Source organism: Hemitrygon akajei, chromosome 28 (genome assembly GCF_048418815.1).
Source record: "Hemitrygon akajei chromosome 28, sHemAka1.3, whole genome shotgun sequence".
Taxonomy (NCBI): Eukaryota; Metazoa; Chordata; class Chondrichthyes; order Myliobatiformes; family Dasyatidae; genus Hemitrygon; species Hemitrygon akajei.
Window position 1 is genome coordinate 17,789,121 of NC_133151.1, and position 22,500 is coordinate 17,811,620.

At 54.2% G+C, this 22,500-nt stretch overlaps 1 protein-coding gene across 1 annotated transcript in view; it reads left to right on the forward strand.

Moving 5' to 3' along the window:
• Position 1: 1 nt before the first annotated feature.
• LOC140717838 (echinoderm microtubule-associated protein-like 3) overlaps positions 2 to 22,500 on the forward strand; it is a gene marked incomplete at its 5' end in the record, with an annotated part of 34,289 nt that continues 11,790 nt past the window's right edge. Inside the window, 8 exons of the mRNA XM_073031562.1 lie at positions 2 to 55; positions 3,130 to 3,261; positions 6,174 to 6,241; positions 7,027 to 7,115; positions 9,526 to 9,623; positions 14,089 to 14,176; positions 20,904 to 21,002; positions 22,357 to 22,487. Of these exons, the coding sequence (XP_072887663.1) occupies positions 2 to 55; positions 3,130 to 3,261; positions 6,174 to 6,241; positions 7,027 to 7,115; positions 9,526 to 9,623; positions 14,089 to 14,176; positions 20,904 to 21,002; positions 22,357 to 22,487 (759 nt within the window). The remainder of the gene's footprint in view (positions 56 to 3,129; positions 3,262 to 6,173; positions 6,242 to 7,026; positions 7,116 to 9,525; positions 9,624 to 14,088; positions 14,177 to 20,903; positions 21,003 to 22,356; positions 22,488 to 22,500) is intronic.

Consider the following 22,500-nt stretch of genomic DNA (forward strand, 5'->3'; position numbering starts at 1 on the left):
GAAGAACGCCATCCTGCAGGGGGGTCTGGATCAGCCCCTGACGCCCATCGTACAGGTCAGCTCCCAGAGTTGCTCGGTGATTCGGGAGGGGACTCGGGGATTACTCTGGGAACGGCAGGCCGGCGAGCGTCGGACAGTGGTGGGGATAAACCATGGCAGGAGATCCTGGGGAGAGGGTTTCGGAGCGCTGAGAGAGGCTAGGCATAATTACGGACCGCCAGCAGGGTTCTGTGCCGACGGACCGTGTCGTGCTCATGAGGAGCTGACGAGGATGGTCGGTGGAGGCAGAGCTGTGGACGTTGTCTACGTGGATTTTGTTAGGGCGCGTTTGACAAGGGGGGCCCACCCAGACGCAAGGGATTCAGAATTGGCTTGTGGTGGACAGTGGGATTTATTCTGGCCGGGCGATCTATACTGGGACCCCCCTACTTTATTTAGATGGGCTTTGCAAGAGGTGTATGAAGTTGTATAGGACGTTGGCGAGGCCTAATTTGGAGTATTGTGTGCAGTTTTGGTCACCGACCTACAGGAGAGATGTCAATATGGTTGAAAGCGTGCCGAGAATATTTACAAGGATGTTGCTGGGTCTGGAGGACCGGAGTTACAGGGAAATTGAATAGGTTAGGCTTTACTCCCTGGAGTGTGGGAGAATGAGGGGAGATTTGATAGAGGCGTACAAAATTATGAGGGGTATAGGTAGGGTAAATGCAAGCAGGCTTTTTCCACTGAGGTTGGGTGGGATGACAACCGGAGGTCGTGGGGTTAAGAGTGAAAGGTGAGAAGTTTCAGGGGAACCTGAGGGGGAGCTTCTTCACTCAGAGGGTGTGGAACGAGCTCCCGGCGGAAGGGATTTTAACATCGAAGGGAAGTTTGGATAGGTACGTGGACGGAGGGATCTGGAGGGCTGTGGTCCGGGTGGGGCGTCGATGGGAGTTGGCAGAACAGCGGTTCGGCACGGGCTAGATGGGCCGAAGGGCCGGTTCCGTTCTGCGACTCTCTGACTGGGGTGGAAGGGTGGACCAGTGAGGGCGACGGGTAGCGAGGTGGTTAGTGACCGAAGTTCGGGGTTCGATCCCCGCCGCTGCCCGTGAGGAGTCTGCACGCTCTCTCCCCGTGACCGCGTGGGTTTCCTCCCACCATCCAAAGATGGGTTAATCGGTCGTTGTAAATGGTCCCGTGGTTAGGCTAGGGTTAAATTGGTGGGTTGCTGGCTGATAGGGCCCGTTCTGTGCTGTATTGCTAAAGAATGAGTTAACATTTGTAGACGACTCAAAGATCGGTGGAGTTATGGACAATGTGGAGGGCGGACAATAGACAGTAGGCGCAGGAGTAGGCCATTTGGCCCTTCGAGCCAGCACCGCCATTCAATCTGATCACGGCTGATCATACACAGTCAGTACCCTGTTCCTGCCCTCTCCCCATATCCCTTGACTCCGCTATCTTTAAGAGCTCTATCTAACTCTTTCTTGAAAGCATCCAGAGAATTGGCCTCCACTGCCTTCTGGGGCAGAGCATTCCACAGATCCACAACTCTCTGGGTGAAAAAGTTTTTCCTCAACTCCGTTCTAAATGGCCTACCCCTTATTCTTAAACTGTGGCCTCTGGTTCTGGACTCCCCCAACATTGGGAACATGTTTCCTGCCTCTAGCGTGTCCAATCCCTTAATAATCTTTCATTCAGATCCCCTCTCAGCCCCTCTAAATCAGGGTCAGGGAACACAGTGGGATATAGATCAGAACACGGTTTGTCATCACTGACCAACGTCGTGAGATTTATATAATAATAAATAATTAATGCAAAAAGAGGAAAAAGTAGTGAGGTGGTGTTCACGGGTTCAATGTCCGTTCAGGAATTGGACCGCAGAGGGGACGAAGCTGTTCCTGAATCACTGAGTGGGTGTCTTCAGGCTCCTGTACCTCCTCCCTGATGAGAAGAGGACATGTCCCGGGTGATGGTCCCTAACGTCGCCTTTCAAAGATGTCCTCGATGCTGTGGGAGGCTGGGGCTCAGCTGAAGACATGGGCGGGGAAATGGCGGAAGGGGTTCAAACCAGGCATCTCCCACCTGCCATTCCTCCTCCTGAGTGTGGGCCCTAGCCTCCCCGGTGTCGAGGTCATCTTCAAAAGGTGATGCGCTTGGGGGAGATGGGGGGGGGGGGGGAAGGTTCAAACGTAAAGGGGAAGTAGACAGGGAATGATAGGACCCTTAACAGCATTGAAGAACAGGAGGATCATTGGGAGTTGTGTGTGGTGGGGGGAGGTGTCCATATTCACACGGCCCAGCGGCGTAGTGGTTAGCACAACGGTTTACGGTCCCGGCGACCAGGGTTCAATTCCCGTCACTGCCTGTAAGGAGGGGGCAGAGATCAGTGTAGTGGTTAGCACAATGGTTTACGGTCCCGGCGACCAGGGTTCAATTCCCGTCACTGCCTGTAAGGAGCGGGCAGAGATCAGTGTAGTGGTTAGCACAACGGTTTACAGTGCAGGAGACCTGGGTTCAATTCCTGTCGCTTCCTGTAAGGAGTTTGTATGATCGCTCCCCGTGACCGCGTGGGTTTCCTCCGGGTGCTCCGGTTTCCTCCCACAGTCCAAGGGCCTACCGGTTGGTAGGTGAATTGGTCAATGTATTAGGCTCGAATTAAACCAGGGTACCGCAGGGCGGCCCAGCTCGAAGGGTCGGAGGGCCTGTTCTCTGTACCTCAATTTTCTTTTAAAAGGTGGTTTGATTTCATCGGGAGGCAGGACGCTGAGGCTGCAGGAAGAGGTTCATCAGGATGCTGCCTGGAGTAGAGAGGGTGCGCTCTTGCGAGGGGCTGGGCAAACTGTGGAGGGGCGGTTCAATCGGCGTTTGTAAGATTACGAGAGGCTTTGACAGAGTAGGCAGGCGGAATCTGTTTCCAAGGGTTGTTGTAGCGCCTAAGACCAGAGGACATGCATTTAAAGTGGGAGGGGGTAAGTTTAAAGGAGATGAGAGGGGCAGGTTTTTACCACAGAGAATGCTGGGGGTGCTGGTTTAAAGGGCTCTCACACAGGCCAGTGGATATGGACATTGTATAGGGAGAAGGGATAGCCTCATTTGGCGTGGTGGGCCGAAGGCACGTTTCCTGATCCGCGTTCCCGATGTCCGCAGGGCCACACGGACGAGCTGTGGGGATTGGCCACCCACCCGTTCCACGACCTGTTCCTCACCTGCGCGCACGACAGGCAGGTGTGTGTGTGGAACCACGAGCAACACACACTGGCCTGGAGCAGGACGCTGGAGGTGAGTACAAACCCTAACCCCACCCCACCCCAACCAAACACCTCTGACCCCTACACCCCTCCCCATCTCTGTAACCCCCTCCAGTCCCTACACCCCTCCCCATCTCTGTAACCCCCTCCAGTCCCTACACCCCTCCCCATCTCTGTAACCCCCTCCAGTCCCTACACCCCTCCCCATCTCTGTAACCCCCTCTAGTCCCTACACCCCTCCCTGTCTCTGTAACCCCCTCGTCCCTACACCCCTCCCTGTCTCTGTAACCCCCTCCAGTCCCTACACCCCTCCCCATCTCTGTAACCCCCTCCAGTCCCTACACCCCTCCCTATCTCTGTAACCCCCTCTAGTCCCTACACCCCTCCCTATCTCTGTAACCCCCTCCAACCCTACACCCCTCCCTGTCTCTGTAACCCCCTCTAGTCCCTACGCCCCTCCCTGTCTCTGTAACCCCCTCCAGCCCCTACACCCCTCCCTGTCTCTGTAACCCCCTCTAGTCCCTACGCCCCTCCCTGTCTCTGTAACCCCCTCCAGCCCCTACACCCCTCCCTGTCTCTGTAACCCCCTCCAGTCCCTACACCCCTCCCCATCTCTGTAACCCCCTCTAGTCCCTACGCCCCTCCCTGTCTCTGTAACCCCCTCTAGTCCCTACACCCCTCCCCATCTCTGTAACCCCCTCTAGTCCCTACGCCCCTCCCTGTCTCTGTAACCCCCTCGTCCCTACACCCCTCCCTGTCTCTGTAACCCCCTCCAGTCCCTACACCCCTCCCTGTCTCTGTAACCCCCTCCAGCCACTACACCCCTCCCTGTCTCTGTAACCCCCTCTAGTCCCTACACCCCTCCCCGTCTCTGTAACCCCCTCCAGTCCCTACACCCCTCCCCATCTCTGTAACCCCCTCCAGTCCCTACACCCCTCCCTGTCTCTGTAACCCCCTCCAGCCCCTACACCCCTCCTTGTCTCTGTAACCCCCTCTAACCCCTACACCCCTCCCCATCTCTGTAACCCCATCCAGTCCCTACACCCCTCCCTGTCTCTGTAACCCCCTCCAGTCCCTACACCCCTCCCTGTCTCTGTAACCCCCTCCAGTCCCTACACCCCTCCCTGTCTCTGTAACCCCCTCCAGCCCCTACACCCCTCCCTGTCTCTGTAACCCCCTCCAACCCCTACACCCCTCCCTGTCTCTGTAGCCCCATCCAGTCCCTACATCCCTCCCGTCTCTGTAACCCCCCTCCAGCCCCTACACCCCTCCTTGTCTCTGTAACCCCCTGTGGTCCCTACACCCCTCCCTGTCTCTGTAACCCCCTCTAGCCCCTACACCCCTCCCCATCTCTGTAACCCCCTCCAGTCCCTACACCCCTCCCTGTCTCTGTAACCCCCTCCAGTCCCTACACCCCTCCCTGTCTCTGTAACCCCCTCCAGCCCCTACACCCCTCCCTGTCTCTGTAACCCCCTCCAACCCCTACACCCCTCCCTGTCTCTGTAACCCCATCCAGTCCCTACATCCCTCCCGTCTCTGTAACCCCCCTCCAGCCCCTACACCCCTCCTTGTCTCTGTAACCCCCTGTGGTCCCTACACCCCTCCCTGTCTCTGTAACCCCCTCTAGCCCCTACACCCCTCCCTATCTCTGTAACCCCCTCCAGTCCCTACACCCCTCCCTGTCTCTGTAACCCCCTCCAGCCCCTACACCCCTCTCTGTCTCTGTAACCCCCTTCCGGCCCCTACACCCCCCGTCTGTGTAACCCCCTCCAGTCCCTAAACCCCTCCTTGTCTCTGTAACCCCTTCTGGTCCCTACACCCCTCCCTGTCTCTGTAACCCCCTCCAACCCCTACACCCCTCCCTGTCTCTGTAACCCCCTCCAGTCCCTACACCCCTCCCTGTCTCTGTAACCCACCCCCAGCCCCTACACCCCTCCCTGTCTCTGTAACCCCCCTCCAGCCCCTACACCCCTCCGTCTCTGTAACCCCCTCCAGCCCCTACACCCCTCCCTGTCTCTGTAACCCCCTTCCGGCCCCTACACCCCTCCTTGTCTCCGTAACCCCCTCCAGCCCCTACACCCCTCCTTGTCTCTGTAACCCCCTTCCGGCCCCTACACCCCTCCCCGTCTCTGTAACACTCCCCGTTTTGGTGAAGGGTGGGGGAAGGGGGCTTCGATGTCCTATCAGTCTTTCACTGGGGGCTCTGGGATTCTATGGTGGTCATTATTCTATGCTGGTTGTTCCGTGGGCGTCTGTGAAGAGTAAGAATTTCAGGTTGTTTACTGTATCCATTCTCTGATGCTGAAGGAACCCAAGTCTTAATATAAACCTCTACAACCCTCCTCAAAGTTCAGAAACAGAAAATTCATCATCACAGTACAAATACAGCACGGCACACAACCCCAGGATCCAATTTCTCGCAGGCATACTCATAGAATCCGTAGAATAACCATAAACAGGATCGATGAGAGACCACACCAACTTGGGTGTTCAACCAGTGTGCAAAAGACGACAAACTGCGCAAAAACAGAAATTAATAATAAATAAATAAATAAATAAATAGATAAATAAGCAATAAATATCGAGAACGTGAGATAAAGAGTCCTTGAAAGTGAGTCCATGGGTTGTGTGAATAGTCCAGTGATGGGGCAAGTGAAGTTGAGTGCGGTTATCTCCTCTGGTTAAAGAGCCTGATGGTTGATGGGTGGATAACTTTTCCTGAACCGGGTGGTGCGAGTCCTGAGGCTCCCTCCTGGCGAGGGTCGGGCAGCGAGGAGGAGGGAACCCCGCGCAGAGGGAGATCATGATTGGCTGGGGTTCAGTGTGGCGGACTCACGTCCCCAGGGTTTAAACGCCGTGTACACGAGCGCGCGGTGCGTTAACCGGCAGGGGTTTACACAATACCAGACGTACGAGGGGACTAACCTACCGACCCTTCCGCAGGGGACGGGGCTGTGCGCCAGCTTTCACTGCAGCGGCTCGGTGGTGGTGGTCGGACTCCAGGATGGAAGGTAACTCCCCGCCATTCACCTCCCTCGCACACACACCCCCCCCCCCCCGGGAATTCGGGGCCCTCGGCTGCAGTGACCCCCCCTCCCCCCGGTAACAGGCAAACGCTGACAGATCAATCGCGCTCCCGTCCCGCGGGTCTGACGGAGAGGGGAAGCCGGTGTCCTCACTGCTGTGAGGGAGACGAAGGGGAGGGTGTCAGTCACTGGGAGTCCTCCGTGAGGGAAGGGGCGGGAGGGAGGGGAAGCGAGGTTGTTTGTGGGGGGGGAGATGGGGAAGAGGGGATTATTCTTCTCTGACCCAATGAAATGGTGTCTACCTCTACCCGATCCCACTCCACCCTCTCTTTCTTCCCCTCTCCCAACCCTCCCCTCTCTGTCCCAATCTCCCCCACCCCTCTCTTTCATGCCCTAACCCCCTCCATCCTCTCTCTCCCTCCCTATTCCCCCTCTTTCCCTCTCCATTTCTCCCACCCCTCTCCTTCATCCCCCTGTACCCCTCCATCCCCACTCACACCCTCCCCATTCCCCCTCATTCCCTCTCCATTCTTCCACCCCCTCTCCCTCATCTTCCTAACCCCCTCCATCCCATCCCTCTCCCTCCCACATCCCCCTAACCCTCTCCCTCTCTTTCTACCTCATCTCCCTAAACCCCCATCCCCTCCCTCCCCAATCCTTCTCTGTCCCTCTCCATTTCTCCCACCCCTCTCCCTGTCTCCCTCATCCCCCAAACCCCCTCCATCCCCTCCCTCTCCCTTTCCCACACCTCTCCCCCCACCCCATCGTAGGTGGGTGGTGTTGGACTGCCAGACAAAAGAGGACATCTGGACTTCGGTCGACGGTAACGAGCAGCTCTCGGTGGTCCGGTACTCCCCAGGTAACCCCCCACCTTGTCCGTGGCCATGTCGGGAGGGGCAGGCTGGGGGTGGGGAACGAGACCGGGTCGGCAAGGGTCCTGGGGCTGGGGGGCACTCCCGAGGAGGAGGAGGAGGATCAGTGCACCCCCCCCCCACAACTGCAGGGGTGGTGGAGGGGCTGAACTGGCCTGGCCTGGACTATCATGTACACAGTGAGACTGCAAAGTCAGATCAGAGGCTGGGGATCGTGTGGTGAGGAAGTTTCTCTTACCTTCCCAAAGACACCCCACCATCCACATGGCTCACGTCAGGAGTGTGATGGGACTTTCCCTACTTGTCTGGATTAATTAGTCCATGTACTCAGCATCCACCACATTACCTTTCCCTGTTCTACAAGGGTCCAGACCCTCCACTGTTAGAGTTAGTCCATGCACTCCACATCTGCCATATCACCCTTCCCCATTTTATAAGGCTCTACACTCTCCACTGTTTGAGTTAGTCCTTGCACTCAGCATCCACCACATTACCTTTCCCCGTTCTACAAGGGTCCAAACCATCCACTGTTAGAGTTAGTCCATGTACTCAGCATCTACCACATTACCTTTCCCCATTCTATAAGGGTCTAAACCATCCACTGTTAGAGTTAGTCCATGCACTCCACATCTGCCATATCACCCTTCCCCATTTTATAAGGCTCTACACTCTCCACTGGATGAGTTAGTCCTTGCACTCAGCATCCACCACATTACCTTTCCCCGTTCTACAAGGGTCCAGACCCCCACATTTGCTTGTTTGAGTTAGTCCATGCACTCCACATCTGCCACATCACCTTTCCCCATTTTATGTCTCTACACTCTTCACTGTTTGAGTTAGTCCTTGCACTCAGCATCCACCACATTACCGTTCTCCGTTCTACAAGGCTCCAGACTCTCCACTGGATGAGTTAGTCCATGTACTCAGCATCTACCACATTACCTTTCTTCATTCTATAAGGGTCTACACTCTCCACTGCTTGAGTTAGTCCATGCACTCCACATCCACCACATTACCTTTCTTCATTCTATAAGGGTCTACACTCTCCACTGCTTGAGTTAGTCCATGCACTCCACATCCACCACATTACCTTTCTTCATTCTATAAGGGTCTACACTCTCCACTGTTTGAGTTAGTCCATGCACTCAGCATCCACCACTTTACCTTTTCCCATTCTACAAGGGTCCAGACCCCCATACTTGCTTGTTTGAGTTAGTCCATGCACTCCACATCCACCACATTCCTTTCTCTGTTCTACAAAGCATGTGTTGGTGCGTGGCCAAGTGGTTAAGGCATTCGTCTAGTGATCTGAAGGTCACTAGGTCGAGCCTCAGCTGAGGCAGTGTGTTGTGTACTTGAGCAAGGCACTTAACCACACATTGCTCTGCGACGACACCGGTGCCAAGCTATATGGGTCCTAATGCCCTTCCCTTGGACAACATTGGTGGCGTGGAGAGGGGAGGCTTGCAGCTTGGACAACTGCTGGTCTTCCATAAAAAGAAACCTTGCCCAGGCTTGTGCCCTGGAAACTTTCCAAGGCGCAAATCCACGGTCTATCGGGACTAACGGAGGCCTACTACTACTCTACAAGGCTCCAGACTCTCCACTGGATGAGTTAGTCCATGCACTCCACATCCGCCACATCACCTTTCCCCATTCTACAGGGTGTTAGGGAAATAGGGAGCTGGCAGGAGGACAGATTAGCAGAATGGGCAAAGGAGTGGCAAGTGGAATATAATGTATGGTCATGCACTTTGGTAGAAGGACTATTTTCCAAATGGGGAACAAATTCAGAATTTGGAGGTGCAAAGGGACTTGGGAGAAGGCAAACGCAAAAAGTTAGCATACGTTTTGAGGATGAAACAGTCCCAGCACCTCCCTCAGGTTTCTACCCCTCGCCCACGCGCACCGGGGGGTGAAAATTACAGAGGCTGGTTAACCCACTCACCTGGCAGTCGCTGGGATGGGGAAGGGAACGGTGGGGGGGGGGGGGGGTAAACTCACATAGTCACAGGGAGAACGTCCCAACTCTGTACACACTCACAGAGAGCATCGCACATCGGGACTGAACTGGGGTCTCTGAAGTCAGGAGGGTGCAGTTCCCCCCGCCAGCGGGATGTGGGGGGGGGGGGGTGAACGAGGCCAAATCTCCCCCCGGTTGCTGCTCTCCCTGCTCCTGAACCCCCCGGCGATCCTGCGTCAGAGCGAGAGCTCCCCCAGCCAAAATGGCAGACCGCCCAGCGGCCACGCCAGGGGCAGTTGTTTGTATTTATTTTATGACTTGGACGGGACACACTGTGCGTTCTGGGTCCCCGAGGAGCGACGGTTCGGCTAGCTGCACACGCGTGCGCGGTGAGCGGACAGCGAGCCTGAACGTCCTCTCCGTTCTTCCGGCAGACGGGAATTTCCTGGCGGTGGGCTCCCACGACAACTATATTTACCTGCACACGGTGAGCGAGAGCGGACGCAAGTACACACGCTACGGCAGGTGCACGGTGAGTAGCGAGCCAGGCCGGGGTCGGCGAGGGGGAGGGGCGGCAGCAGAGGGATAAACGAGAGACGGGCAGTGAGGGGGAGGCAGAGGGAGAGGGGGGGTGAAAGGCAGCTGGGAGGGTGTTTTGAACTGCAGGAGAGAGGCGAGGAGCGGCGGGGGGAGGGAGTGCTTTGCTATGATAGGGGCAGCGAGGAGGGGGTGCCGTAGTGTTGGCTGTGGAGGTGGGTTGGGGTTGGGGCCAAGGGGTCTGAAATTACCCCTCCTCCCCACCCCCCACCCCGATCTCAAAGAGGAATGAGGAAACCCTCACTTTGGCCATTATTCCTCTGGTGGGATCCTGTTGTGCGCAGGCACATCATTGGCTGGCTGGTCCGCGGGAGCAGTGGTGGCGGGGCTCCGGTCCGCTGCCTGTGCAGAGGAACAGGCCATTCGGCCCGACTGGTGTTAGCCCCAGTTGGCCCATAATTCCCCCCCAAGCCCCTCCCAACATCCAAATGCCTCCTTGGCTGCTTCCTCCCTCTGCGTAACCTCTCCGTCCTCCTTTAAATCTCTCCCCTCTTATCCTGAGCTCGATGAGCTGACCGATGAAGGCCAGCCTGCTGATCGCTCCCGTCTGCCTTCAGAGAGCCGTATATTTATATTCCCCAGTACAGCAGTTCCACGGCGCCCTGCCATTCTCCGTATAGATAGATACTTTATTCATCCCCATGGGGAAATTCAACTTTTTTTTTCCAATGTCCCATACACTTGTTGTAGCAAAACTAATTACATACAATACTTAACTCAGTAAAAAAAATATGATATGCATCTAAATCACCATCTCAAAAAGCATTAATAATAGCTTTTAAAAAGTTCTTAAGTCCTGGCGGTAGAATTGTAAAGCCTAATGGCATTGGGGAGTATTGACCTCTTCATCCTGTCTGAGGAGCATTGCATCGATAGTAACCTGTCACTGAAACTGCTTCTCTGTCTCTGGATGGTGCTATGTAGAGGATGTTCAGGGTTTTCCATAATTGACCGTAGCCTACTCAGCGCCCTTCGCTCAGCTACCGATGTTAAACTCTCCAGTACTTTGCCCACGACAGAGCCCGCCTTCCTTACCAGCTTATTAAGACGTGAGGCATCCCTCTTCTTAATGCTTCCTCCCCAACACGCCACCACAAAGAAGAGGGCGCTCTCCACAACTGACCTATAGAACATCTTCAGCATCTCACTACAGACATTGAATGACGCCAACCTTCTTAGGAAGTACATTCGACTTTGTGCCTTCCTGCACAAGGCATCTGTGTTGGCAGTCCAGTCAAGCTTCTCGTCTAACTGTACTCCCAGATACTTGTAGGTCTTAACCTGCTCCACACATTCTCCATTAATGATCACTGGCTCCATATGAGGCCTAGATCTCCTAAAGTCCACCACCATCTCCTTGGTCTTGGTGATATTGAGACGCAGGTAGTTTGAGTTGCACCATATCACAAAGTCCTGTATCAGTTTCCTATACTCCTCCTCCTGTCCATTCCTGACACACCCCACTATGGCCGTGTCATCAGCGAAACCATAGATCGCAGCACTGTACAGGCCCTTCAGCCCACGATCTTGTGCCGACACTTTAAACCACCCCAACATCAATTTAACCCTTCCCTCTCACATACCCCTCCATGTGACTGTCTAAGAGTCTCTTAAATGTCCCTAATGTATCTGCCTCTATCACTATCCTGTCAGGGTGTTCCACACATACCCATCACTCTCTGCGTAAAAACCTACCTCTGACATCCCCCTCCCCCATTCTTACCTCCAATCGCCTTAAAGTTACACCCCCTCATATTAGCCAATTCCACCCGGGGAAAAAGTTTCCGACTGTCCACTCGATGTGTGCCTCTTATCATTTTGTAGACCTCTATCAAGTCGCCTCTCATCCTCCTTCACTCCAGAGAGAAAAGCCCCAGTTCGCTCAGCCTCTCCTCACAAGACATGCTCTCTATTCCGGGCAGCGTCCTGGTGAATCTCCTCTGCATCCTCTCTATTCCAGGCAGCGTCCTGGTGAATATCCTCTGCACCCTCTCTAATCCAGACAGCATCCTGGTGAATCTCCACTGCACCATCTCTAATCCAGGCAGCATCCTGGTGAATCTCCTCTGCACCCTCTCTAATCCAGACAGCATCCTGGTGAATCTCCTCTGCACCCTCTCTAATCCAGGCAGCATCCTGGTGAATCTCCTCTGCACCCTCTCTAATCCAGACAGCATCCTGGTGAATCTCCTCTGCACCCTCTCTAATCCAGTAAGCATCCTGGTGAATCTCCTCTGCACCCTCTCTAATCCAGGCAGCATCCTGGTGAATCTCCTCTGCACCCTCTCTAATCCAGGCAGCATCCTGGTGAATCTCCTCTGCACCCTCTCTAATCCAGGCAGCGTCCTGGTGAATCTCCTCTGCACCCTCTCTAATCCAGACAGCATCCTGGTGAATCTCCTCTGCACCCTCTCTAATCCAGGCAGCGTCCTGGTGAATCTCCTCTGCACCCGCTCTAATCCAGGCAGCGTCCTGGTGAATCTCCTCTGCACCCTCTCCAAAGCTTCCCCACCCTTCCTATAATGGGGCCCTCTGTGGGTCGATGTTGCATGCTGGCTGCCTACGTGATACGCAAGCCGGGGCAGTACAATGTGGAGAGCGAGCTCCCCCTCTCCACGCACCAAAGGAACGGCAGAGACCGACACAGCTTGGCACCAGCGGCGTCACAGGAGTTGCCGGTCAGCATTGAACTCAACGTAGGTTTGCCTCAGGGACTCCAGCTCCGGATTTTTCCCTCGGGGTTCACTCCTGAAGCCTCCCCCGTGAGTGGGTATCGCCCCAAGGCACCGGAGACCAGGGTTTTCCTTCTCCTATTGAGCTGCCAACCACGGCTGATGAGCCCCATCTGCCCGAAGTGACTGGTTTCAAGGCGCCAGTAGCCCGCCTTTGCCCCTTCTCCTGTCAGTAGAAACGGTTCTTCCAGGCTTAGTAGCTCAGCCACACGTGAAGGCAGGGAGCTGGACTTGGTTGTCAGAGGCTATTTGAGGTGCACGCCATTGGGAGCGTTTAATAGGTATAGGGAGCTTGTCCCCGCTACCTCCCCTGGCCATAACAACCTTAAGGAGCCTATGAGGTGACCAGAATGGAACACGATACTCCAAGCGTGGTCTACCCAGGCCAACACCATACTTAACCACCCTATCAACTTGTGAGGCAACTGAGGGATCGAGGGTCGTGGATCTCAGGATCTGCTCAGCACTGCTCCCTGCAGGCAGGGGGTGGTAACTGCAGGTTCCAAGGGTGACAGCACCAATGGCGTCTGCTCAGCACTGCTCCCTGCAGGCAGGGGGTGGTAACTGCAGGTTCCAAGGGTGACAGCACCAATGGCGTCTGCTCAGCACTGCTCCCTGCAGGCATGGGGCGGTAACTGCAGGTTCCAAGGGGAACAGCACCAATGGCGTCTGCTCAGCACTGCTCCCTGCAGGCAGGGGGTGGTAACTGCAGGTGCAGGACATGGATGCCGTACCGTGCCTCCTTATCCGTGGGGGATTGGTTCCGGGATCCCTCGCGGATACAAAAATTCGCAGATGCTCAAGTTCAACCTGTCTCAGTGCGCTGGACCTTAGGACCCAGCGGAACCCGAGACCTCAGTGCGGTGGACATCAGGACCCGGCGGCCGAGCACTGAATCCGCAGTGTTTCTGTTCACGAAAATAACCACGATCGCGGTTGAAAATAAAGTGGGAAACAATAAAGCGATCGGAAAGAGGTGAAACGCCATCGGTCATTGGAAAAGCGTTAGGCTACAGTCGGTCAACGATTGGAACTATTTTAAAGGATAAAGTGAGAAAGGCCCTGCCCCGATGAAAGCTACAATTATTACTAAGCAACGCAGTGGTTTAATTATTGGGTTTTTGATCCTCCACATCAACCCGGCACGGTGGAGAGCGCACTCGAAAGCGGTCTGTCACTGGCTCGAACTCTGGAACTTTCGTTCCCGAGCCGGGCGCTGAAACATACGTTCTTAAGTGTTTTATATGCATAGAAAGGTAAAATATATACTATATACTAAGACAAACGTTTGACAACTGACGCTAAATAATACCGGATGTACCTGTTCCGACTTACTGAGTAAGAGAACTTCCGATTTGTTCCGATCCCGATCCACGATAACCCACGCACATCCTCCCGTATTCTTTAAATCATCTCTAGATTACTTATAATACCTAATACAATGTAAATGCTGTGTAAAATGGTTGTTATACTGCATTGTTTAGGGAATAATGACAAGAAAAAAAGTCTGTACATGCTCGAACAACGAGTGCTGGAAGAGCACCTCCGAGTTTTCGCGATTCGCAGTTGGTTGAACTCGCGCATGTGGAATTCGCGGATAAGGAGGGCCGACTGTACTGTAATACACTCGGGTCCCCACTGGTAACCGTGTCTCTCTCTGTCTCCCAGGGCCATTCGAGCTTCATCACTCACCTGGACTGGTCGCTGGACAGCCGGTTTATCATGTCGAACTCCGGAGACTATGAGATCCTCTACTGTGAGTGCCCGCGGAGCAGGGTGGGCTGGGGAATGGGAGCTGCGGTGAGGGAGCAGGGACGCACGTCTGCGGGTGTGGGGCAGGCAGGGAGGCCGTATCTGCGGCACTGCGTTCGGTTCTGGTCGCCCCATTACAGGGGGCACGTGGGGGCTTTGGAGAGGCCGCAGAATTGGAGAGATAACAGGAGAGGGTGGACAAACAAGCTGTTTTCTCTGGAGTGGCAGAGGGTTATAAGATTATGAGAGACACAGATAGAGCAGACATGGCATTGTTTACCCCGGGTGGAAATGTCTAATACCAGAGGGGTGCATTGAAGGTGAGGGGGGTAGGTTCTAGGGGGGTGTCATGGGTAAGATTTTGTTACACAGAGAGTGGTGGAGGCAGATACAATGGGCCACAAGACCATTAGACACAGGAACAGTATAAGGCCATTCGGCCCTTCTAGTCTGCTCTGCCATTCCATCATAGCTGATTCATTACCCCTGTCAACCATTCTCCTGCCTTCTTCCCGTAAACTTTGACGTCCCAATTAAGAACCTATCAACCTCCGTTTTAAATATACCCAATGACTCGGCCTCCACACCCATCTGTGGCAATGAATTCCACAGATTCACTACTCTCTGACTAAAGAAATTCCACATTATCGTTGTTCTAAAGGGATGTCCTTGTAAACCGAGGCTGTGCCCTCTTGTACTAGACTCCCCCCATTATAGGAAACATCCTCTCCACATCCACTCTGTCTGTGTCCTCTGGTCCTGGACTCCCCCACTGTAGGAAACATCCTCTCCACATCCACTCTGTGTACTCTGGTCCTAGACTCCCCCACTATAGGAAACATCCTCTCCACATCCACTCTATCTGTGTCCTCTGATCCTAGACTCCCCCACTGTAGGAAACATCCTCTCCACATCCACTCTATCTGTGTCCTCTGGTCCTAGACTCCCCCACTATAGGAAACATCCTCTCCACATCCACTCTATCTGTGTCCTCTGGTCCTGAACTCCCCCACTGTAGGAAACATCCTCACCACATCCACTCTATCTGTGTCCTCTGGTCCTAGACTCTCCCACTATAGGAAACATCCTCTCCACATCCACTTTATCTGTGTCCTCTGGTCCTAGACTCCCCCACTATAGGAAACATCCTCTCCACATCCACTCTATCTGTGTCCTCTGGTCCTAGACTCCCCCACTACAGGAAACATCCTCTCCACATCCACTCTATCTGTGTCCTCTGGTCCAAGACTCCCCCACTATAGGAAACATCCTCTCCACATCCACTCTATCTGTGTCCTCTGGTCCTAGACTCCCCCACTATAGGAAACATCCTCTCCACATCCACTCTATCTGTGTCCTCTGGTCCTAGACTCCCCCACTACAGGAAACATCCTCTCCACATCCACTCTATCTGTGTCTTCTGGTCCTAGACTCCCCCACTATAGGAAACATCCTCTCCACATCCACTCTATCTGTGTCCTCTGGTCCTAGACTCCCCCACTACAGGAAACATCCTCTCCACATCCACTCTATCTGTGTCTTCTGGTCCTAGACTCCCCCACTATAGGAAACATCCTCTCCACATCCACTCTATCTGTGTCCTCTGGTCCTAGACTCCCCCACTATAGGAAACATCCTCTCCACATCCACTCTATCTGTGTCCTCTGGTCCTAGACTCCCCCACTACAGGAAACATCCTCTCCACATCCACTCTATCTGTGTCCTCTGGTCTTAGACTCCCCCACTATAGGAAACATCCTCTCCACATCCACTCCATCTGTGTCCTCTGGTCCTAGACTCCCCCACTATAGGAAACATCCTCTCCACATCCACTCTATCTGTGTCCTCTGGTCCTAGACTCCCCCACTATAGGAAACATCCTCTCCACATCCACTCTATCTCAGCGTTACAACATCTAGATCAGTGTGGGTTGGTTTCAGACAGTGTGGGACAATATGAGACAGAGAGCATCGTCTCTGTGCCGTGATTTTAAATCAAACTAAACCCTTTCTGCCTGCACTTAAAACCATACGACATACTGAAGAAACAGACTTAGGCCATTCGGCCCATCAAGGTGGTTGGATCCCCTGACTAATCAAGAACCTATCAACCTCCGTTTTAAATACGCCCAATGACTCGGCCTCCACAGCCGCCTGTGGCAATGAGTTCCACAGATTCACCCCCCTCTGGCTGAAGATATTTCTCCTCATCTCCGTTATGAACGCGCTGCCCTCTGGTTGGCACGATGTAAATGCTTCACAGCGCCCGCCATCCAGGTTCAATTCCCACCGCCGTTTGTACGGTCTCCCCGTGACCTCCGGGTGCTCCGATCACCTCCAGGGACGTGCGGGGCAGGGGTAGTACGTAGCGGGCGTGCTCGCGGGCTGCCCCCTGCACAACCCGGGTCTGTGTGCATGGCGATGTGCTCGTGACGGATAAAGCTAATCTGAGACTAATCTCCAAACTGCGAATTATTAACAGAAGAGATGCTGCAGACGCTGGGTGAAATAATCCCCGTGAAGGGTCTCGGCCCAAAACATCGACTGCCTGATCTGCTGTGGTCCTCCAGCACTTTGTTTGCGTTAATCTGCTAATTAGACACCCAACAAAACTAATTTTATGAATTAATAAATTTCATGACATACATCAGCGATAATAAACCTGATTCTGAATCCCTTCTCGGGACGCAGTGTCCGTATCCCTCCATTCCCTGCACACTCACGTGCCTGAGGGCCTTGAGTATTGAAAGCCTCAATAGAGTGGATGTGGAGAGGATATTTCCTATTGTGGGGGAGTCTAGGACCAGAGGACACAGATAGAGTGGATGTGGAGAGGATGTTTCCTATAGTGGGGGAGTCTAGGACCAGAGGGCACAGATAGAGTGGATGTGGAGAGGATATTTCCTATTGTGGGGGAGTCTAGGACCAGAGGACACAGATAGAGTGGATGTGGAGAGGATGTTTCCTATAGTGGGGGGAGTCTAGGACCAGAGGACACAGATAGAGTGGATGTGGAGAGGATGTTTCCTATAGTGGGGGAGTCTGGGACCAGAGGATACAGACAGAGTGGATGTGGAGAGGATGTTTCCTATAGTGGGGGGAGTCTAGGACCAGAGGACACAGATAGAGTGGATGTGGAGAGGATGTTTCCTATAGTGGGGGAGTCTGGGACCAGAGGATACAGATAGAGTGGATGTGGAGAGGATGTTTCCTATAGTGGGGGGAGTCTAGGACCAGAGGACACAGATAGAGTGGATGTGGAGAGGATGTTTCCTATAGTGGGGGGAGTCTAGGACCAGAGGACACAGACAGAGTGGATGTGGAGAGGATGTTTCCTATAGTGGGGGGAGTCTAGGACCAGAGGACACAGATAGAGTGGATGTGGAGAGGATGTTTCCTATAGTGGGGGAGTCTGGGACCAGAGGATACAGATAGAGTGGATGTGGAGAGGATGTTTCCTATAGTGGGGGAGTCTAGGACCAGAGGACACAGATAGAGTGGATGTGGAGAGGATGTTTCCTATAGTGGGGGGAGTCTAGGACCAGAGGACACAGATAGAGTGGATGTGGAGAGGATGTTTCCTATAGTGGGGGAGTCTAGGACCAGAGGACACAGATAGAGTGGATGTGGAGAGGATGTTTCCTATAGTGGGGGGAGTCTAGGACCAGAGGGCACAGATAGAGTGGATGTGGAGAGGATGTTTCCTATAGTGGGGGAGTCTAGGACCAGAGGACACAGACAGAGTGGATGTGGAGAGGATGTTTCCTATAGTGGGGGAGTCTAGGACCAGAGGACACAGATAGAGTGGATGTGGAGAGGATGTTTCCTATAGTGGGGGAGTCTAGGACCAGAGGACACAGACAGAGTGGATGTGGAGAGGATGTTTCCTATAGTGGGGGAGTCTAGGACCAGAGGACACAGACAGAGTGGATGTGGAGAGGATGTTTCCTATAGTGGGGGAGTCTAGGACCAGAGGACACAGATAGAGTGGATGTGGAGAGGATGTTTCCTATAGTGGGGGGAGTCTAGGACCAGAGGGCACAGATAGAGTGGATGTGGAGAGGATGTTTCCTATAGTGGGGGAGTCTAGGACCAGAGGACACAGACAGAGTGGATGTGGAGAGGATGTTTCCTATAGTGGGGGAGTCTAGGACCAGAGGCCACAGATAGAGTGGATGTGGAGAGGATGTTTCCTATAGTGGGGGAGTCTAGGACCAGAGGACACAGATAGAGTGAATGTGGAGAGGATGTTTCCTATAGTGGGGGAGTCTAGGACCAGAGGACACAGACAGAGTGGATGTGGAGAGGATGTTTCCTATAGTGGGGGAGTCTAGGACCAGAGGACACAGATAGAGTGGATGTGGAGAGGATGTTTCCTATAGTGGGGGGAGTCTAGGACCAGAGGGCACAGATAGAGTGGATGTGGAGAGGATGTTTCCTATAGTGGGTGAGTCTAGGACCAGAGACACAGATAGAGTGGATGTGGAGAGGATGTTTCCTATAGTGGGGGAGTCTAGGACCAGAGGCCACAGATAGAGTGGATGTGGAGAGGATGTTTCCTATAGTGGGGGAGTCTAGGACCAGAGGCCACAGATAGAGTGGATGTGGAGAGGATGTTTCCTACAGTGGGGGAGTCTAGGACCAGAGGTCACAGATAGAGTGGATGTGGAGAGGATGTTTCCTATAGTGGGTGAGTCTAGGACCAGAGACACAGATAGAGTGGATGTGGAGAGGATGTTTCCTATAGTGGGTGAGTCTAGGACCAGAGACACAGATAGAGTGGATGTGGAGAGGATGTTTCCTACAGTGGGGGAGTCTAGGACCAGAGGCCACAGATAGAGTGGATGTGGAGAGGATGTTTCCTACAGTGGGGGAGTCTAGGACCAGAGGCCACAGATAGAGTGGATGTGGAGAGGATGTTTCCTACAGTGGGGGAGTCTAGGACCAGAGGACACAGATAGAGTGGATGTGGAGAGGATGTTTCCTATAGTGGGGGAGTCTAAGACCAGAGGTCACAGATAGAGGGGATGTGGAGAGGATGTTTCCTATAGTGGGGGAGTCTAGGACCAGAGGACACAGATAGAGTGGATGTGGAGTGGATGTTTCCTATAGTGGGGGGAGTCTAGGACCAGAGGACACAGATAGAGTGGATGTGGAGAGGATGTTTCCTATAGTGGGGGAGTCTAGGACCAGAGGACACAGATAGAGTGGATGTGGAGAGGGTGTTTCCTATAGTGGGGGAGTCTGGGACCAGAGGGCACAGATAGAGTGGATGTGGAGAGGATGTTTCCTATAGTGGGGGAGTCTGGGACCAGAGGGCACAGATAGAGTGGATGTGGAGAGGATGTTTCCTATAGTGGGGGAGTCTAGGACTAGAGGACACAGATAGAGTGGATGTGGAGAGGATGTTTCCTATAGTGGGGGAGTCTGGGACCAGAGGATACAGATAGAGTCAAGCTACAGGCATGTGGTCAGAAGGGATTAGTTTAGTTAGTTGTGTAAGTACTAGTTAAATTAGTTCAGAGCAACACGAGGGCCTGTTCCTGTGCTGTACTGTTCGACGTTCTGGGCCGTTTCGATGTTTCCCCAAGCTGATGCAGGGTTTTGTAACCGGGCCGAGTTGTGCACAGCAAGATCCCGTAGGATTGAGCATGGCCTGTGAGGAGCCCTCACCCCAGGAGCCTCTCTCCAGCACTCTCGCTTATCAGTTTAATATCAGAGAATGTATACAGTGTACAGCCTGAAATTCTTACTCTTCACAGTCACCCACAAAACAAGGGGAAAAAGCCTTAGACTGAATGAGGAGCTCCCTCCTCCTGCATCTCCCTCAGCAAGGTGCTCCCTCCTCCTGCGTCTCCCTCAGCAAGGCGCTCCCTCCTCCTGCGTCTCCCTCAGCGAGGCGCTCCCTCCTCCTGCGTCTCCTACAGCAAGGAGCTCCCTCTTCCTGCGTCTCCCTCAGCGAGGTGCTCCCTCCTCACTGCCTCCCCCTCAGCGAGGCACTCCCTCCTCACTGCCTCCCCCTCAGCGAGGCGCTCCCTCCTCACTGCCTCCCCCTCAGCGAGGCGCTCCCACCTCACTGCCTCCCCCTCAGCGAGGCGCTCCCTCCTCCTGCGTCTCCCTCAGTGAGGCGCTCCCTCCTCACTGCTTCCCCCTCAGCAAGGCCCTCCCTCCTCACTGCCTCCCCCTCAGCGAGGCGCTCCCACCTCACTGCCTCCCCCTCAGCGAGGCGCTCCCTCCTCCTGCGTCTCCCTCAGCGAGGCGCTCCCTCCTCCTGCCTCCCACTCAGCGAGGCGCTCCCTCCTCACTGCGTCTCCCTCAGCGAGTAGCTCCCTCCACACTGCCTCCCACTCAGCGAGGCGCTCCCTCCACACTGCCTCCCACTCAGCGAGGCGCTCCCACCTCACTGCCTCCCCCTCCCTCCCCCTCAGTGAGGCGCTCCCTCCTGACTGCCTCCCACTCAGCGAGGCGCTCCCTCCTCACTGCGTCTCACTCAGCGAGGCGCTCCCTCCTGACTGCCTCCCCCTCAGCGAGGCGCTCCCTCCTCACTGCGTCTCCCTCAGCGAGGCGCTCCCTCCTCACTGCGTCTCCCTCAGCGAGGCGCTCCCTCCTCACCGCTCCTCCTGTTATTGAGTTCCCCACTCTGCCGCACATCTGCTCGGTGCAGGAGGGAAGATTGAGGTCTGTTCTTCCCGGTGCATCTGTCTGTCTGATCCTGGACGCTCTCTGTTACAGGGGACATCGCAGCGGGCTGTAAACTCATCAGGAACCGCTACGAGTGCAAGGACCTGGAGTGGGTCTCGTACACCTGCGTCCTGGGCTTCCACGTCTTCGGTAAGGGGGGTGAGCGTCAAGGTGGGTGGGCAGGGATGGGACTCGTGCTGATCACTACTGCATTTCAAAGTAAATTTATTATCAAAGTACGTGTGGTGTACATCTTCAAAGGCAACGTCCATCATTAGGGACCCCCCTCACCCAGGACATGCCCTCTTCTCATTGCTACCATCAGGGAGGAGGTTCAGGAGCCTGAAGACACACACTCAGCGATTCAGGAACAGCTTCTTCCCCTCCGCCATCTGATTCCTAAATGGACATCGAACCCGTGAACACCACCTCAGTAGTCTTTGTTTCTGTTTTGTACTGCTTATTTAATTAAATATATACTTACCGTAACTCACAGATTTATTTCTATAATATCCTGTATTGCATTGTACTGCTGCCGCAGAAACAACAAATTTCATGACATATGCCGGTGATATTAAATCTGATACAGATTCAAAATAAATCAATTATACAAAGTTGTCTGAATCGAGCTGTTGTGTAGTATTTCAATAATACTTGAGTCATCTTGGCAGATTAAGCATTCTCGTTCATTTAAATAGTTAATTACAGGTTATATGTAGAAATCCAGGAGATCTTCAAGGAGCAAAATAAAGTTGTGAGGTAGAGTTCATGGGTTCAATGACCATTTCAGAAATCTGATGGCAGAGGGGAAGAAGCTGTTCCTGAATCGTTGAGTGTGTGTCTTCAGGCTCCTGTACCTCCTCCCTGATGGCAGAGGGGAAGTAGCTGTTCCTGAATCGTTGAGTGTGTGTCTTCAGGCTCCTGTACCTCCTCCCTGATGGCAGAGGGGAAGAAGCTGTTCCTGAATCGTTGAGTGTGTGCCTTCAGGCTCCTGTACCCCCTCCCTGATGGTAGCAATGAGAAGAGGGCATGTCCTGGGTGAGGGGGGTCCGTAATGATGGACGCTGCCTTTCTGAGGCATGGCCTTTTGAAGATGTCCTCGGTGCTGGGGAGAGTTTTGCCCATGATGGGGCTGCCTGCGTTTGCAACTTTCTGCAGCTGTTTCCGGCCCTGTGCAGTGGCCCCTGCCTACCCGGTCAGAATGCTCTCCACGGCACATCTGTAGAAGTTTTCGAGTGTCTTTGGTGACGAACCGAACCTCCTCAAACTCGTAATGAAATGCAGCCGCTGTCGGGCCTCCCCTGTGGCCGTCGGGCCTCCCCTGTGGCCGTCGGGTCTCCCCTGTGGCCGCACAACTCTTTGTTCTGCAGTCGGTGTCTTTTCACCGTGCTGAACCTGTGTAGAGAAACGAACGGGCAGGCGCGCCAGAGACAGTGCTTTCCGACGTACCCTGGTGCGTGCGCTGATAACAAACCGAGCTCGCCCCTCGTGTGTCTCGTTGCAGGGGTTTGGCCAGACGGCTCTGACGGGACGGACATCAACGCCCTGTGCCGTTCCCACAACGAGCGGCTGGTGGCCGTGGCCGACGATTTCTGCAAGGTTCACCTCTTCCAGTACCCGTGCTCCAAGGCCAAGGTCAGTGAGTGGG